Source organism: Carcharodon carcharias, chromosome 11 (genome assembly GCF_017639515.1).
Source record: "Carcharodon carcharias isolate sCarCar2 chromosome 11, sCarCar2.pri, whole genome shotgun sequence".
In the NCBI taxonomy this organism is placed as follows: Eukaryota; Metazoa; Chordata; class Chondrichthyes; order Lamniformes; family Lamnidae; genus Carcharodon; species Carcharodon carcharias.
Genome location: NC_054477.1, coordinates 57,556,368 through 57,574,705, shown reverse-complemented (window position 1 = coordinate 57,574,705; position 18,338 = coordinate 57,556,368). Strand labels below are relative to the sequence as shown.

Here is an 18,338-nt window from a genome sequence, read left to right as displayed (position 1 = left end):
GTGTGGTTGGGTGGTGGAGAGGAAGTGATAAGCCACTCTTCTCAAGATAGAAATAGGTAGCCTTTGTCACCAAGCAATCAGTCTCTGTGGTTGCAGTGCATTTCCCCATTAATATGTGGCACCTGTCAAGCCACCTGTGTGCAGTCAATGACTCTGCACCAATGAGAATCCTGCTGGCCTGGCAAAGCCACCTGCCCTCTGATAAGAGGGAAGGCTATGGAGCCCCCTCATGGCATACAGGGCCTCTCTGTTGGAAATATCGCCTGCTCCTGCCTGAAAGGACCCTCTGGTATTGGCTGAGGTGAAGGTAGGAGAAATGCTTTCTGAATACCCCTGGTGTATATGGCCTCTATTGAGACCTCTCCTCCTCCTCCCTCTATGCATTTCTCTCTCTGCTGCCTGTGCTCCATGTCCGTCATGTTGCAGCCCAAAAGGGAACTGCAACTATAGCCCCTATTAATGAAAGCAGGCTTTCTGCTGACAGGCCTCCAAACTCCTCTGACCTTCTTATCAATGTCCAGCTCCACTCCCTTCCACACCCAATAACTTTTCCAAGCTCCTCGAACACTAAACACCATACTTCCATTAACTCCTCCGCAGCAAAAGAAAGTCAAAAGCATCTCACCTGAAAGCTCCTTTAAATAACATTGGTGGTGGAGGGGGTGGGGAAGAGTGGGCAAGGTCCCTCATGCAGCTGAAAATATGTGCAGCTGTGCATGTTTAAGGGAGGTCATCAAAGGGACCTGCAAGGTTCAAAATGGCAGGCGCTAGGCACCAAATTATTTTTTAATTCATTCACGGGATGTGGGCTTTCTCTGGCTGGGCCAGCATTTTTTGCCCATCCGTAGATGCCCTTGAGAAGCTGGTGGTGAGTTGCCTTCTTGAACTGCTCCAGTCCTTGTGGTGTAGGTGCACCCACAGTGCTATTAGGGAGGGAGTACCAGGATTTTGCCCCAGTGACAGTGAAGGAACAGCATCAGATGCTAAATGGTGCTACACTCCGCTGACTCTGCGTGGTCATGCTAGACACACCCACACTAATGCCCTTCAAAAAACTGCCTGCCACATGGGTCACACTGGAAATGGTTCACCCGCCATTTTATAAGCGTTGTGATTCCATAGTGCTAGCGCCACACCAGCAATGCTATGGAGCTGACTTTTGCGGCCTATTTGAATAGTGTCTAATTGCAGATCCCATTAAAAAATAACCAGCACAGCATTGAAAATGGCCACCAACAAAATGCCTGCTACATAACTTCAAATTTCCATCATACCTATCTGTACAACGTAAAGAGTAAGTTAAATTATGGTGCCGCTACCAATTATTTATTTTCCCAGATGTGCTGGTCTGCTGTATTTGTCAATCAGGAATGGAACTTAAAATCAGCACTAAATCCTCAATAATGCAAAGGGGGCAAGTCATCGTTGGATGACTCCGGAAAGGGCTAAATCTTAAACAAAAAATATGACTTTGAGGAAGGTGAATACTTTCAATTCAAAGACGTCCGCATTTTAGCTCCCCCACAAAAGTTGGTTACAGTTGGTTTAAAAAAATCTGGTAGAACACTTTTTGTTGAATTGTTCACTCATATCCACCAAGAGACCTGACAAGTCTGATAGTCACCAGTGAACAATTCCATTTAATTTATGTGGATAGGCAGCCCTTTTGTTCCTTATTGTCATTCTGAAGCCATGAGTTATTTTAAGGGTTGGGACTGGCTGAGTAAAGTTCTTGCTTTTGCTTTTAACATTTAATTCATCTTAATGGAGCCTTTGTTATCAAATAAGTAAAATATCTTGCAGAATTCATAAAAATCCCCTTCACACTTTGCCACAGTTTCTGCAAATTTCAGTTGAGTTTGCTCGTAAGTGCCTTCCCTACTGTGCTGGCATGACATTTCTGTTCTGCGCAGACTTCTCTGGGGCCTCCAAAGTGAGCCTGACAAATTATGGTCTGCACTCATTCCATTGCAAAATGGAATGAAACTGCCAGCAATAACTTCACTTTTGACCCATACCAGCTGTCAGAAAGGGATGAGATGTTCATCCTCTCTGTTTGGGCTGGATTTAAACTCAGTTCCCAAAGGCAAAAGGACAGTGCTAATGCATTGTTTCACTCAGACTGCCTCAGTCATGCCAAGTACTAATGAACCTCTGCCTTCGTCTCTGCTGAAAAATGTAATTTATGTTCCATTCCTTACTAATTTATCTTCAGTGAAACATGCAGAGAATTCAAGCTTTACAAAAACTGGAAGAAAGAAACAAGCCCCTTATAGTTGCAGTACTTTGCGAGAAGCACATCATAAAGTGTGTGGTTCTCTGAAGGATCCTATAGTGAGAAACAGGTTAGTGTGAGCTCTTGGGATTACACATAAGATTAGGTAACCTTGGAATAAAGTAGCTGTTGGAAAATCGCCACTGTATCTTTGCAAAAACCATCAGCAACTAACAGTTTGTTGAAGTTGGGAGCTGCACTATTATACGCTCTACTTTCATAAACTGATTTTTTTTTAAGGTAAAAATAACTTGAACATTGAAGTCAAAAGCTTACTATCAAAATGTATACAAAGCCTGTTTAATACAATAACTTGGCAAATGTTTTAAATGCACTGAATGGAAACCAGCACAGTTTACACAAAAATCTGGAGGACCAGAGGCAAAGAATATAAACAAAACAGCAACAGTGTTATGACTTTAGACTGGTGGCAGTGTGTAGAAATCTGCACTGCTTTCTTCTCACTTATTTTTTACTCCCCTTCTCTTTTACACTTTCTTGGCAATTCTAGCTAGATCCACAGCAGTGCAAGTCCCAAAATATAAACAACAGTGCTTTTCTGGAGAGGTGGCACCACAGTGGTAACGTCACTGGACAAGTAATCCAGAGGCCCAGGCTAATACTTGGGATTCAAATCCCACCATAGCAGATGGTGAATTTAAATTCAGTTAATTAATAAACCTGGTGCAATGAAATCACTGACTACTGTTTTAAAAACTGGTTAACTTTAGGGAACATTAGTGTCCTGGTCTGGCCTATAAGTAACTCAAGACCCAAAGCCATGTGGTTGACTCTTAAACGCCCTCTAAGATGGCCTAGCAAGTCACTCAGTTGTACCAATGCCGCTACAAAGTCACAAAAATGGAATGAAACCAGAGAGACTGCCTAGCATCGACCTACGCACTTGAACAACAATGGCACACCCAGCCCTGTTGACCCTGCAAAGTCCTCCTTACTAACATCTGGGGGCTTCTGCCAAAATTGGGAGAGCTGTTCCACAGGCAAGTCAAGCAACATCCTGACATAAAAGCAAAAAACTGCAGATGCTGGAAATCCAAAACAAAAATAAAAATAGCTGGAGAAACTCAGCAGGTCTGGCAGCCTGACATAGTCATACTCACCGAATCATACCATACAGACACCACAAGACCATCCCTGGGTATGTCCTGTCCCACTGGCAACTCCCGGGGAGTTGCCCTGGGAGTTCTCAACATTGACTCTAGATCCCATGACCCTTATAGCATCAGGTCAAACATGGGCAAGGAAACCTCCTGCTGATTACCCCTCTCAGATGATGAATCATTGCTCCTCCATGTTGAACACCACTTGGAAGAAACACTAAGGGTGGTAAGGACACAGAATTTACTCCATTATCAAGAGTGGCTGGGTAGTACCACTACTGATTGAGTTGGTTGAATCATAGAGTCATAAAGTCATAGAGTTATACAGCGAATAAACAAGCCCTTCGGCCTATTGTGTCTGTGCCAGCCATCAAATTATTCTAATTGCATTTTCCAGCACTTGGCCCATAGCCCTGAATGCTATGGTGTTTCAAGTGCTCATTTAAATACTTCTTAAATGTTGTGAGGTAAGGGCATGTCCTGAAGGACATAGCTGCTATACTGGGTCTACACAGCAGGTGGTGAGGGAACTAAGAGATTAAAACCTACTTGATATCGTTCTCACCAATCTACCTGTCACAGGTGCGTCGGTCCATGACAGTATTGGTTGGAATAACCACTGCACATACCTTGTGGAGACGAAGTCTTTTCTTCACATTGAGGATACCCTCCATCACGTTTTGTGGCATTACCACTGTGTTAAATGGGATAGATTTCAAACAAATCTAGCAGCTCAAAACTGAGCATCCATGAGACACTGTGGGCCATCAGCAGCAGCAGAGTTGTATTCAACTACAATCTGTAACCTAATGGCTCAGCATATCCCCCCACTCTACATTACCATCAAGCCAGAGGACCAATCCTGGTTCAGTGAAGAATGCAGGGGGATATGCCAGGAGCATCAGCAGGCATACCTAAAAATGAAGTGTCAATCTAGTGAAGCTACAACACAGGGCTATTTGCATGCCAAACAGCAGAAGCAGCATGCAATAGACAGAGTTAAGTGCTCCCACAATCAATGTATCAGATTATAGCTCTGCAGTCCCACTACATCCAGTTATGAATGGTGGAAGACGATTACACAACTAACCATTGGAGGAGGCGCCATATATATCCCCATCCTCAAATATGGAGGAGCCCAGCAGATCAGTGCAAAAGACAAGGCTGAAGTATTGGAAACTATCTTCAGCCAGAAGTGCTGAGTCAATGATCCATCTTGGCCTCTTCCTGAGGTCCCGAGCTTCACTGATGCCAGACTTCAGCCAATTCGATTCACTCGACATACTATAAGGAAATGGCTGAAGGCACTGGATACGGCAAAGGCAATAGGCATTGACAATATTCTGGCAGTAGTACTGAAGACTTGTGCTCCAGAACTAGCTACACCCCTAGCCAAGCTGTTCCAGTACAGTTACAACACTGACATCTTACTCCTCAAAGCCTGTCCACCATCTACAAGGCAGAAGTCAGGAGTGTGATGGAATACTCTCCACTTGCCTGGATGAGTGCAGCTCCAACAGCACTCAAGAAGCTTGACACCATCCAGGACAAAGCAACCCACTTGATTGTCACCCCATCTGCCATTTTAAACATTCACTCCCTCCACCATCTACGCACAGTGGCAGCAGTGTGTATCATCTACAAGATGCACTGCAGAAACACACCAACATTCCTGGTACAACACCTTCCAAACCCACAACCGCTACCATTTAGAAGGACAAGGGCAGCAGATGCGTGGGAACACCACCACCTGAAAGTTCCCCTTCAAGCCACTCAGCATCTTCACTTGGAAATATATCACTGTTCAATAAGAGGATAGCAGTGTTGGATTTAGTTCTGGAGGATGACATGCAGCAAACAGTAAAGTTGAGAACAACATCAAAGACTCCTAGGAAAACTGAAGTCAGTAGGGATCGGGAAAAATTCTCCATTGTTTAGAGTCATTCCTAGCACAAAGTAAGACAGTTGTGGTTGTTAGAGGCCAATTATCTCAGCCCCAGGACATTACTGCAAGAGTTCCTCTGGGTAGTGCCCTAGGCCCAATCACCTTCAGCTGCTTCATCAATGACCTTCCCTCCATCGTGAAATCAGAAGAAGGGACGTTCACTGATGATTCCAGTGTTCAATTCCACTCACAACTCCTCAGCTGCTTAAGCAGTCCGTGCCACATGCAACATTTAGGCTTGAGCTAATAAATGACAAGTAACATTTATGCCACACAAGTGCCAGGCAATGGCCATCCCCAACAGAGAGTCTAACCACCTTCCCTTAATATTCAACAAGCATTAACAGCTCTGAATCTTCCCACCATCAACATCAGGTATGTGTGGTGGGGGTGGGGGGTGCAGTGGTCAACTTAGACCAGAAAGCTAATTGCGCCTGCCACGTTATACTGTAACTACATGAGCAGGTCAGAGACTGGATATTTTACAGCAAGTAGCTCACCTCCTGACTCCCCAAAGCCTGTCCACCATCCACAAGGAGCAAGTCATAAGTGTTATGGAAGGCATTTGTCTGGATCAGTGTGGCTCCAACAACACTCAAGAAAGACATAATCTAGGACAATGCAGCCGGCTAGATTGGTTTCCCATCCACCACCTTAAATATTCACTCCTTCCACCACCAGCACATCATGGCTGCAGTGTGTATCATTGCAGCAACATGCCATGCCACCTTTGTCAGCACCTTCCAAACCCACAACTTCTACCACCTAAGGCAGCATGGAAACATCACCACCTGCAAATTCTCCTCTAAGCACACACCATCCTGGATTGGAAATATATCGTCATTCCTTCAGTGTTGCTGGGCCAGAATCCTGGAACTCCCTTCCTAACAGCATGTTGGAATACCATCACCACACAGATTGCAGTGGATCAAGGCTGTGGCTCACCACTAGCTTTTTAAGGGCCTTGCCAGTGATGTACACATCCCATGAACAAATAAATAAACAATTGCACTTATATAACACCTTTAATGTAATAAAATTTCCCAAGGCACATCATGGAAATGTTATCAATATTTGATACTGAGAGACATTAAGAGTATATTTGGATGGAAGACCAGAAGCTTGGTCAAAGACTTAAGCTTTAAGGAGCACCTTTGAGCAGGAGAATTCTAGAGCTTAGGGCCTAAGCAGCTGAACACATGGTCATCAATGGAGGAGTGATTAAAATCAGAGATATGCAAGAGATCAAAATTAGAGGAATTAGATCTTGGAAGGTTGTAGGAGGTTACTGAAATAGGTAGGTGCAAGGGCATGGAGAAAATTTAAAACAAATATGAGAATTTTAAAACTGAAGTATTGTTGGACAAGGTGCCAATATAGGTTTGCAAGCAGAGGTGAACCAGATTTGGTGCAACTTAGGATATGGGCAGTAGAGTTTTGGATGTGCTCAAATTGATGGAGGGAAGAAGGTGGGAGGTAAGGAAAGCATTGGAATAGCTGAGTCTAGAGGAACATCATTGACTAAAAGATAATTACGTTTGATATAAGAATTTAGTAGGAAAGGAGATAAAGATAAAGGTTGCTGAGTCACACTTGGGAGAAAAAACTTGTTCTCTGAGGTTATTATCTATATCAGCTAAGATCTTGTGTGGCATGAGGGCTTGGTATAGGTCTTTGGCTCTGTTATGGTCTGGTGACCAGCACCCAGACAATATAAGAATTTTAAGGAGCAGGAAAAGGCCAGCATACCCACTGAGCCCTATCCTTTTCATTGACCTGAACTTCACTTATTTGTCTTCTTATAATAGCCCTAAATGTGTCTGCTCACCAGCAAGATATCCAGTTGTCTCCTAAAGTAACATCACTGGATTTTGCCAGCAACTTGTGCCACAATGCTAGTACATCAGCAATTTGTGCAAATAAAAGCTTCCTTTCTTACTCCCAACTTCCTAATTAACTCGTATTGGTACTGGAATTATAACAATTCAGTTAAGGTCTAGATGCAAAGGATGTAGATTGTATAGAGAAGGAATTAGTTGATCCTTTGGGGATTTGCTTTGTACAATCAGAACCCAGGAACTCCTCTGGCAGGCCAATAGTGTAATCAAATCCATCAATTTACCATGGCATAGTGAATTGCAGAAAAAGGTTTGATGCTAGAAGCAGAGAAAAGAACAGACACCTCTCGACAGGGAAGTTCTTCATGCACAGATCAGGGAGGAACATCATGTGGGCGACCCAGCCACATTATGACACTCAAAAATATGTTAAAACTGTGATATGGTCGTGCTTTGTTTATTATATATTTAAACTGAATCTTTAGATATGTTTTCAAGACTGAAAAATATTTTTTCAATTGGAAATGAAAAATGTTTCATGTTTAATTTATTCAAAGATTAGTATAAATGACTGAATATAGTGTTTTGACTTATTTCCCTAATTCCCATGCTCAGCATGAAATAAATTGACCAAATATTGCATAGATAATAGCCTAGATTTTGCTGTGAGCTGCTTTCACTGTTTACCTTGCTTACAGTTGCCCAGAGACATTTTGTGGGCTTATCAGTGAAGATTTGCACTAATTCAACATCTATTCCAGTATCCTCGACAGGGAATCTGTGGCAATAAATGTTGGCCCAGCCAATGAAGCCCACATCCCATGAAAGAATATAAAAACATATCTGTGAGCAGGACAAACAGCTAATCAGTTTGAAGAATCCACACTGCGACATGCAGATTACAAAGCGGGAAGTAAAAATGCAAAAACAGGAAATGTAAATTACATTAAAATCATAGCAAAAGAACCAAACAGAGATTGGGCCATACAAATGGGATTAAGGGCGAGGCATAAAAGGAAGGAACAGAAAAACTAAGAAAAAATGTGATTGTTTTAAAATCTGCAACATTAATTTTCTCCACATCTGTAAAATTAATTTTTCAGGGGCAGATAGATAGTTCAGCAGTAACTATTAAAAACTGACTTACTCTTCAGTGCACTCAGCCTAACTTTTTCATCTGTCTTTAAGGTGAGACTAGTTGGTAATTACCTTAAATTCACACCATTAAAGTGATTTCTGTGCTAATTCCATTGACAAAGCCTGAAACAGAGCAGCCTTTGGAGGAGAAGGGTATCAGAAATAGCAATGATTTTTATATTTAATTACACATGTTTGGAAACTGTAAGTTGCTGTCAGTTTTACCTAATAATGGCAAGCACCAATAGCCTCGTTGTTACGCGTACAGCAAATTTTGGGCTTATAGAGTAGAATATAGCCATGCTTTGAAATCTGCAAAATTATTTAGTACTGAATGGGTTAGAACCCTGAAAAACCAATTTGCAACCTTATCTTACATACAAAGTGGTGTCTAATGGTTCCATGAATTGGAGTTAAGCATGTACTTGAATGCAAGGGAGAAATCAGAATTATATATACGTTTTATAGGGAATTCACTATCTCCACATTCATTGAAAATCTTTTGAAAATCATTTTAGCTGACTTTTATTGCAGCCTAGCTCTTCACCCCTAATTTAGAAACATGCTTTGAACATAATCAATAGACTAGACATATTTTAGTTTCAAGTGTATGAATTCCAGAAGTATTCTCATGACAGCAAAATAGCCCTGTTTGCTTTATCCCACTGAAAACCCCAGATAAAAGACAGCAGTCTTTTCATAAAACTTATTACTAATGGTTATTTAGCTTTCAGCATCAGCAGTAACAAGTCCCATTAGACCTTCCTTTGTTCTATGCTTTCTTGCGCATGTGACATGTGAAACATTGCATTTTACACAGCTAGCATTCCTGGCTGCTATTCTTTACCACAGCTCAGTGGTCGTCAGTGGGATGACCCACAATGCTAAGGTCTATCTTGACCTCTAAAACTGCGTTCAGTGCATTTCAAATATTTGTGCTAACAAAGAGAATCACCAGCCCAGAAAATGAACTGGCTTGTTATCCCAAGATGCTTCAATATCATTATAAATTAGAGCTTGTCAGATGCCAAAGATAACTTTAAATTTGAAGTTCACTATGGCTGGCTTCAGATGAATGTGATCTCAGTGTGGATGGATTTCAGTTCTTTCTAAATAAGCTAAAAGGCAATTTTCAGTTGGGGTAGTATGATGACAAAGGACCTCTTGTAATACTCAACTAATGTTTGAATATAAAATCAAAATACATTTATTACAAGACCATGTTGATACAAAAGAATTGCAATGACTGGAATTTTCAAGCTAAAATGTATAAAATTTGCATATTGAGCTACAATTTTAAATTAAACTGACATGTTACTGGCAAATAATTTTACCACTAGTTCAGTAATTACAGGACTATTTAAGATTCATAAAATCACTAAGATTCATTTCCATTCCATTGAGCGTCAGTGCCTCACTGTGTCTTAACCACAATTTTTAAAAATTCATTCATGGGGTGTGGGTGTCACTGGTCAGGCCAGCATTTATTACCCATTCCTAGTTGCCCTAGTTCAGAGGGCATTTGAGAGTGAACCACATTGCAGTGGGTCTACATGTAAGCCAAGCCAGGTAAGGACAGCAGATTTCCTTCGATAGTGAACCAGGTGGGTTTTTACAACAACCAACAATGGTTTCATGGTCATCATTAGACTTTTAATTCCAGATTTTTATTGAATTCAAATTCCACGTCTGATTCGAACCCAGGTCCCCTGAAGCATTACCCCAAGTCTCTGGATTACGAATCAAGCGACAATACCACTACGCCAACGCTTCCCCTTCTAGAAATAACTTAAATCTGGATACTTCAGTCTTACATTCAAGGTAATTCCACCCAAATTATAAACAATGATACGCTAAATGCTTGATTATTAATTATAATAAAGATAGGATTGAGAGATCCCTTGATTTTATTGGTAGCTCAATGAAGCCTCTGATGTCAAAAATTGCAGACAGAAAGAGAATAAATGGAAAAACATTCAGGGGTAAAGGAAGTACTGTGGTGAATTATTATACTTTTAATATTTTATTCAGGTTATTACAAAATAGAACATTTTTAATTATTGATAATCTTTGAGTTAAAAATATTAAGTACACATCTCCTCCTATTTGCTGGTAATGTGGATGTAGGAAGTTGTGAAAATATACTGGTTGCAAAACTGGATGAGCAGTGCCCGTTTTCTTGGCGTTACGGGTACCATTTTGCCTCCAGAACATGTCAGTGGCGTGCATACACTTCAGGTTGAGTTGGACACCACTGGCTGAAGGCATTGGTGATGCACAGGGAATGTCTGCCAGAAATATGCAGAGCAGGTAGATTATGATGTCAATCAGCATCCAATGCTCATGTGATGCCAGCCATGCCATTTCAAAGTTCAATGCTCTGGCTAACGCCGTCAGCAGCAGGAAAGCCCTTTAAAAGTGCTATATAATGAGATCATCAACTACATTCAGGTTAGTTTCTGATTGATTTTTAAGGCTCACTGCAATTCTAGAAGCGTTTGGTGGTTTCCAGAGTTGTTTAAGCCTACAGGGAATGGGGTGACGTATGCTGAAGAACTTAGTGCTGACCTCAAGGATTCTGTACAATCCGTTTGCTTCTAGACATGGTTTAAGTAGTTTGCATCCCCTTGGCCTACAACATGACAGAGAGTGAGCAGAGGTGACATAGAGCAGGGCACACAGCTGAAAAGAGGACAAGGGGCAAGAAAGGCTCTCAAAAGGAGGCCATATCCCCCAAGTGGATTCAGGGAGCAATTTTCCTTCCTGGTTCCTAGTGAAGAACAATGTGTCAGATCATAAGAACATAAGAGATAAGAGCAGGAGCAGACCATATATCCTGTTGAGCCTGCTCTGACACTCAATACGATCATGGGTTCCAACTTCTACTTTCCTGCCCGCTTCCCATATTCCTTGATTCCCTGTGAGATCAAAAATATGTCTATCCCAGCCTTAAATATAGTCAAAGGTGGAGCATCCACAACCCTCTGGAGTAGAGAATTCAAAGATTCTCTACCCTTTGAATGAAGAATTTTCTCCTTACCTCAGTCCTAAGCCTTATCCTGATACTGTGCCACTGTGTTCTAGATAGCCCAGCCAGCAGAAAAAACCTCGGTAACTACTCTCATGCCCCTTCAGAATGCTTTGTGTTTCAATGAGATTGTCTCTCATTCCTCTGAATATAGACCCAATTTACTCAGCCTCTCATCATAGAACAATCCTACCATCCCAGAGCCCAATCTAGTGAACCTTTGCTGTACTGCCCCCAATGCTTCCTTAAATATGGAGTCCAAAACTACACACCGTATGCCAAGTGTGGTCTCACCAAAGCACTGTAAAATTGTAGCAAGGCTTATTCTTGTACTCCAATCCCCTTGCAATAAAGGTCAACATGCCATTTGCCATTCTAATCGCTTGCTGTACATGCATGCTAACTTTGAATTCCTTGCATGAACGTACCCAAGTTTTTCTGAACATCAATATTTTCAAGTTTAATGCCTGTTAAAAAATACTCTGTTCTACTATTCTTACGACCAAAGTGAATAACTTCACACTTCCTCACATTACACTCCTTTTGCTTTCTTCTTGCCGACTCAGTTAACCTAATTCTTTTTGCAGCCTCTCTGTGTCATCCTCACAACTCACATTTCCATGTAGCTTTGTATCGTCAGTTAATGTAGATACATTTCTCTCTGTCTCTTTGTCTAAGTCACTAATATAGGTTGTAAATAGCTGAGGCCCCAGCACCAGTCCTTGTGGCACTTCACTAACCATAGCCATCTGCTTGACTAAGAAGGCAATCACTGAAATCCGCCACCTATTGCAACCACAATTGCAGCTTCAGAGCAAGGAGGGGACGGCACTGCCAATGACTGTAAAGCTGATTGTGGGCATGAACTTTAATGCATCTATCTCCTTCCAGATTAAAGTGGGCAATGTTTGCAACATCTACCAGTTCGCTATCCACTGTTGCATAAGGAAGATCACTGACGTTCTGTATTGTAAGAGACCAAATACATTTTATTCTGTCTTAGCAGAGAGAAGCAGCTGGAGGAAGCACAAGGATTGCAGGCTTCTCCATGTGTAGGATTCCAGTGACTGCACAGTTGTGGCTTTATGGGTGCTGCTTGACAACTCTGAGATGTACTGTGATCAGAAGGGATCCTACTCCTCCATTGTGTAGGTGATATGCACTAATACGCAACCTATTGTGCAGGTCGATGGCTGGTATCCTCATGCCTTCATTCTGTGACAGTTCCTTGCACCAAATGCACTTCAGCCATGATGACAAGCTGGGGGACTGATCATGTGGCTCATGACTCTGATGTGACATGAAAAGCATGCATATAATGAAAGCCAGTCTGCCACATGAGGCTGAAGGAAGAATTAAGGGTGGGGGAAGGAGTCGGGAAGAGGGAAGGACTAAGGGTGGAGGAAGAAGTAAGGCTGGAGGAAGAAGGAAGAGTGTCTGAAGGAGTTAGGAAGGGAGGAGGGGCAATGTTGGAAAAAGTAAGGCTGGAGGAAGAAGTAAGGGTGTCTGAAGGAGTCAGGAAGGGGGAAAGAGCAATGCTGGAAGAAGAAGTAAGGCTGGAGGAAAGAGTTGGCGGGGGTGAAGAACTAAGGGTGGCAGAAGAAGTAAAGATGTCTGAAGGAGTTAGGAAGAGGGAAGGACTAAGGGGGAGTGGAGTCCGGAGGGTGGGGAGGACCAATGGGGTGGGGTGGGGAAGACCAGAAATTGGCTTAAGCAATCCTGGAGTGCTCTGCAGTACTCAGCAGAGTGTTTGTCAAAATTCATTGTAGTCTGCTGCATGCTGCACAACCGTATCATCACGAGGGCACAGCCCTTTTCACCACCTACACAGTGACCATTTGGGGAAGAGGAGGAAGGGAGAAGGTGGAAAGGAAGATGCAAACACACATCCCCTTTCTGGCTGTACTGTCTCTGATCAACTCATCTGGCTGCGGTACGAGTGAACACAAGCCCAATTCTCCATCCACCAAAGGTCCCACATCTTACCTTCCCTATTACTGACCATCACAGCCACAATGCTAAAAAAGCCATTATAAAACAAACATGCCAAATCAAATTTATAAATCAAACATTGCCATATTGCGTACAGACGTCAATTCTTGTGTATTCCCTTAGCGTCTGTCTTCTATGTGTCTTTGCCTGTTTTCGTGCTTCTATACAGTGCTACTTTACCTCATAAAGTAATAAATAACTTAAAAGGGAATTTTCAACATTTTTAATAGAATCCTTACAGTGCTCTGAAATGGTCTTTGTTGATCCCAGGAGATGTTCTCAACCAGCAGAGAGATGCTTGGAATGTGTAATTTTAACCAAAGTGCCTTCTGTCAACTTCTCATCCCCAGAATCTCCAAAGTAAATGTTCAAATATTTTATAACAGCTTTTGGAGTCACTTACCTTTTCATGACTTTCTTTCACATGCTAGAGTTGCTTGGGCAATGCCTCACAGTTCTCTTGCATGAGTGGAAGTCTTAAAATCACTTTCACCATGGAGCTATAAGTTCAATTTATGAAATTATCACAGTGCACTTTCTAGGAATGTTTAGCTCACTTCTATTTCGAATAAAATTCTGTACTGATAGAAGTTAACTCAAAGGTTTTAACTCTTCATTTTGCCTCTTGCTAAAAGAGAGGTGTTCTAAAAATCCGTAATACTAACCACCACCTTTATTGCTGCTAATTTATTTTGGGTAATTCAGCTGCAATAAAAGTATTGTTTATTATTGTAGAAGTTTTGCACACATCTCGTTAAGAAAGATGTGAAGAAAATGCTAATGCTTTAGAATTTTTATCATTCAAGAATGGGTAGTTTTGGCAGAATGCAATATCCAGAAATGTATCTTTACCTATATTCAATGTGATTTTGTCACTCAAGCACTATAATTTTGAAAAAAAAAAGGTCAGTCTATGAAGGTGCCAATTTCTAAACAAATCACAACAATAAAAACACTTACCACCACAAGTAACTTGTTCATAACGTATGAGTGATCTTATTTTAACATTTTATTTTGGTTTCGGTCAAATTCTCCTTATTTCCCCGAAACAGCTTTGAAAGAATATAATGGCCCAGATCTTCCAGTCTCTGGATGGTTGTACCCTGGAGGCATCCCAGAAGATGCACTGGGGGACCCCATGGAAATCCCAATGCAAGGACTCCATGGGAGGCGTCCGGGAAGTTTCAGTCTCAATTTCCATCGGGCAATTACCCTGCATCTCAAACCCTCTGAAACTCTTGAGTTAGTGTTGAAGACTTCAAATGGCTCCGACTCACTTACCAGAATAGTTTCCTAGGATAGTTTCCCAGGAAAGGTTAGAAGGATTAAAACCAGTTTTAACTTCTGAATAACTATATTACTGATTCCCCCAACCACCGCCCCCACCCCGGATCCCCCGACCAGCCCCCAACCCCCAACTATCCCGCCAACCACCCAATAATCTCCCAATCACCTGGTTTCTTCCCCGATTCCCCCGACTACTTCCTCTACCACCTGACTACCCACATCCCCCTGACTAGCCCCCCAAACCCACCCAACAAACCCTACCCCCTCACTTACTTACTCTCTCTGTAGCTTATCAAAGTGGCTTTAGGACATTTAAACTTAACGGTATGTGGCAGCTAGTATTGTAAAAAGGGGGCATGGCTTGGCTTCCCCCAATGCTCCTGCACTATGAAAGAAGGTCTCCCAACTAGGCACACTTCACATTTCTCAGGAGGGCCAGTTTGGAAGTCCGGGTGACAAATGTGAGCCCCAGCGCAACGTTTATAAAGACGAGCGAAATGGCAATCCGATGGTGATTGCTACTCCTTGGAAGATTTGGCCCAATTAACTATTCTGAAAGCAATTAAAAATGTGTGAATCAGGAGTTTTAAAATGGGTATGAGCCAACCACCTTTTCTTAATCTTAGCTACAATCTAATACCCTCTAATAATGTATAGAATAAATATATTTCCTAGGGCTTAATATCTCTGTTCCTTACCATTATCTGTACAGAAACTCCTTGTTGTACCATAACTTGAATTAAATGCAAGTGAAAAGATAGAATTTCAGTTTAGATACTTTATCAGTCAGAGTAACAGGAATTGTGAGGAATGATGTTATCTACATGTCCTGTAAACAACATTCAGAAACCTTCAGACAGGATTTGCTCAAATAAGCTAATCTTCATGGAAGGCTCAGCTGTGGTATTAAGAGGAAATGATTATTCTGAGTTTGGTTTGGTAGAAAGTAACCTAAAAGGGGATGACTTACTGATGTAGTCTGTGCTCCCAGCTTGACATCTTTCTTTTGCCGAATGATGCTCTGCAGCTGAAATGAGATTACACTTCTCAATATTTTAAAATGTCATAACTTTTTTTTCAAAATTGCTGAACAATTTAAACTGCACACAGAGACTGCATTCACAAACAGGTCAGAAGCAACTAACGCTTGTTTAGAAATCAAATGTTTGGGGAGGTTCAAAGCAGGTTAGCATTTACAAATTCACATTAGGAAGTAGAATGGAATCTGTGTTTGCAGTATAGTTGAAGTTTAGTTTGCAGTATAGCTTTTAGAACATAACTGCAGGATTCTGTCTAACTTTTTCTGAAGAGACAGTTTTGCTTTTGAAGATATACACTGCTTAATTAAAAGCATTACATTCACTTGAGCGAAGGGTAATACGGATAGTAAAACCAAATATAATCTTTCTTCAGGGCTCTTCAAGACTGTACAAAATATCTATAGTCAAACATTATCCCAAAGGCACGGAATCTAGAAAACTGTCATCCTCAATGTTTGTCCACAAACTGAATTCTTAAGAAAACTTTGAACATTTAAAAATTAGAAGAAATGAAGATAAAAATCCTATTATACACACAGAAGAGATTGTATTTGTGTTACTGAATTATAGACCTAAAGTAAATACTAATGATGGGGAGGTGAGTCATGGAGAGGGGGAATGGGGTTAAATTGTCAAACGTACAAAAAGTGACTCTAATGTACCAAGCAGCACCCGTTGACTTTTTTACGGTGGTGGATTTCATGGCGTCTGACTTTCCCACAGTGGAGAGGTGAGGCACATCATTAAATCGGGCTTCCACAAGGCAACTGGGAGTCTGATTTAAAATTCATTGATGATGCGCAGGTTTCACAATGGGTTTCTCAGGACTCAGGAAATACAGCAGTGAAAGGGAGGTGGGAGCTGCCAGCTTCACAAGTTAAGTGGCTTTTTACAGCATTCCTTGTAGGCCAGTGGGAGCAGCCTTCCCTGGCTGGTCAACGAAACCATCAACCTCTCCCCTGCTGATTGCCAGCTCTCCCCCTGCTGCTGTGATGTCTTCTCTTTTAGCACCCTAGCATCTCCCAGGGTCACTAGAATCTAGAACTAGGGGTCACTGTTTAAAAGTAAGGGGTCACTCATTTAAGACAGAGATGAAGAGGATTTTTTTCTCTCAGAGTCATAAGTCTTTGGAACTCTCTTCCTCAAAAGGTGGTGGAAGCAGAGTCTTTGAGTATTTTTAGGGCAGAGGTAGATAGATTCTTGATAAACAAGGTGGCGAAAGGTTATCGGGGTAGGTGGGAATGTGGGTTTGAGGTTACAATCAGATCAGCCATGATCTTATTGAATGACGGAGTAGGCTCAAGGGGCTGAGTGGCCTACTCCAGCTCCTAATTCGTATGTTTGTATGTATGTATGTATGTTCGTATATATGTCGCCCAACAGTGACATCCTGCTGATCTGGCCAGTTGCTGGATAGGAAACGGATCCAAAAATTGATAAATATCTCTGGTCTACAACACGCCAAGTTCAGCTGTGAAAAGAGCAAATAGTTACCAGCAGTTTCACTAGAGGGAAGGGAATGCTGCAAATTCAGGAAGAGTAAATCCCGAGCACTAGGTCACTTGTTTTAAAATACAGTAATGGCAAGAGGAAATCATTGGACAAAAATGGCAAAATGAGAAAGACAATTATTTTGTACCTGACTATAATCAAGGCACAATGCTTATACTCAACACAGCTGTATCCATGACAAGATTATCTTCTTACAGCTTCATATTGAAATGTCCAGTGTACAAGGGGAAATTTAATAAGTTGAATCTGACTTTAGATTTTCATCATAATTGGAGCTAAGACCCAGGTATCTTATATTCTAAATTCACTAGTCTGGTGTTTTAAATTTAAGTCAACAGGCCTAACCGATACTGGTAACAATATTTGTATATTATGATCCTTACTTTTAAATATTGCTTTGTATTGCTGTGTAAAACATTGGTAATGCAATTAAGTCTACTGTGTCTCAAACTACTGTGCTGAAAATGATCAATCCTCAGCCTGCTAGCACTTACAATAATTCCTCTTCTGCCCATTATAGATTTGCCAGTTCATCAAATATCCCTATCCACATTATTTCATGAAAGATGGACTTTACATGTGGTATAACATTGTACATCACAAAGCAATATTTTAGTGGTAAAGATATGGAGAATTAGCAGACCCATCACCATTGTTGGTAGATTCTGTTTAGTTATATTTCAGTGTCTGGTCTGGGATATCCCTTTAACTTAACATTTTATTTGGAATTGCATGGATAATTAAGTAAGTATAAGTAAGTCTAACGGAACAGAAAGAGGGGGGGAAGAAAAATTTTCAGGTTCTTGGTAAAAAAAATCCTGGCCGCAAAAGTCATAAGTGGATTTTCATAAATGGATCAATGAGATTATAATATTAGTACCACTCCTCTCAGTAATCTTTGGTCTGCAGTTTCTTCTTTAGCAATAATTTCAAAAATGCTTGTTGATGCTGCTGACTAATCGCATGTAGCGTCGTAACACTGGCTACCGTGAGGTGACATTAAAAAGTGTTTTAAGTTCAGAAAACAGTTCAATTTCTCAATCGAGGCTAACATCAACCCACAAAATTAATCATCTGATGCTTCATAACCACCGTAAATATTTCAGAGAACACTTGTAACTGCATGCAACTGATCAGATACAAGTCTTTTATCAAAGATGCCT

The 18,338-nt window shown here is 41.3% G+C and overlaps 1 protein-coding gene across 2 annotated transcripts in view; it reads right to left on the bottom strand.

Moving 5' to 3' along the window:
* The window catches only part of micu2 (mitochondrial calcium uptake 2), a 515,235-nt gene that overhangs the window by 86,190 nt on the left and 410,707 nt on the right, over positions 1-18,338 (bottom strand). For both annotated transcript variants that reach the window (XM_041199666.1, XM_041199667.1), the window contains one exon: positions 15,594-15,650. In XM_041199666.1, coding sequence (XP_041055600.1) covers positions 15,594-15,650 — 57 coding nt within the window. The remainder of the gene's footprint in view (positions 1-15,593; positions 15,651-18,338) is intronic.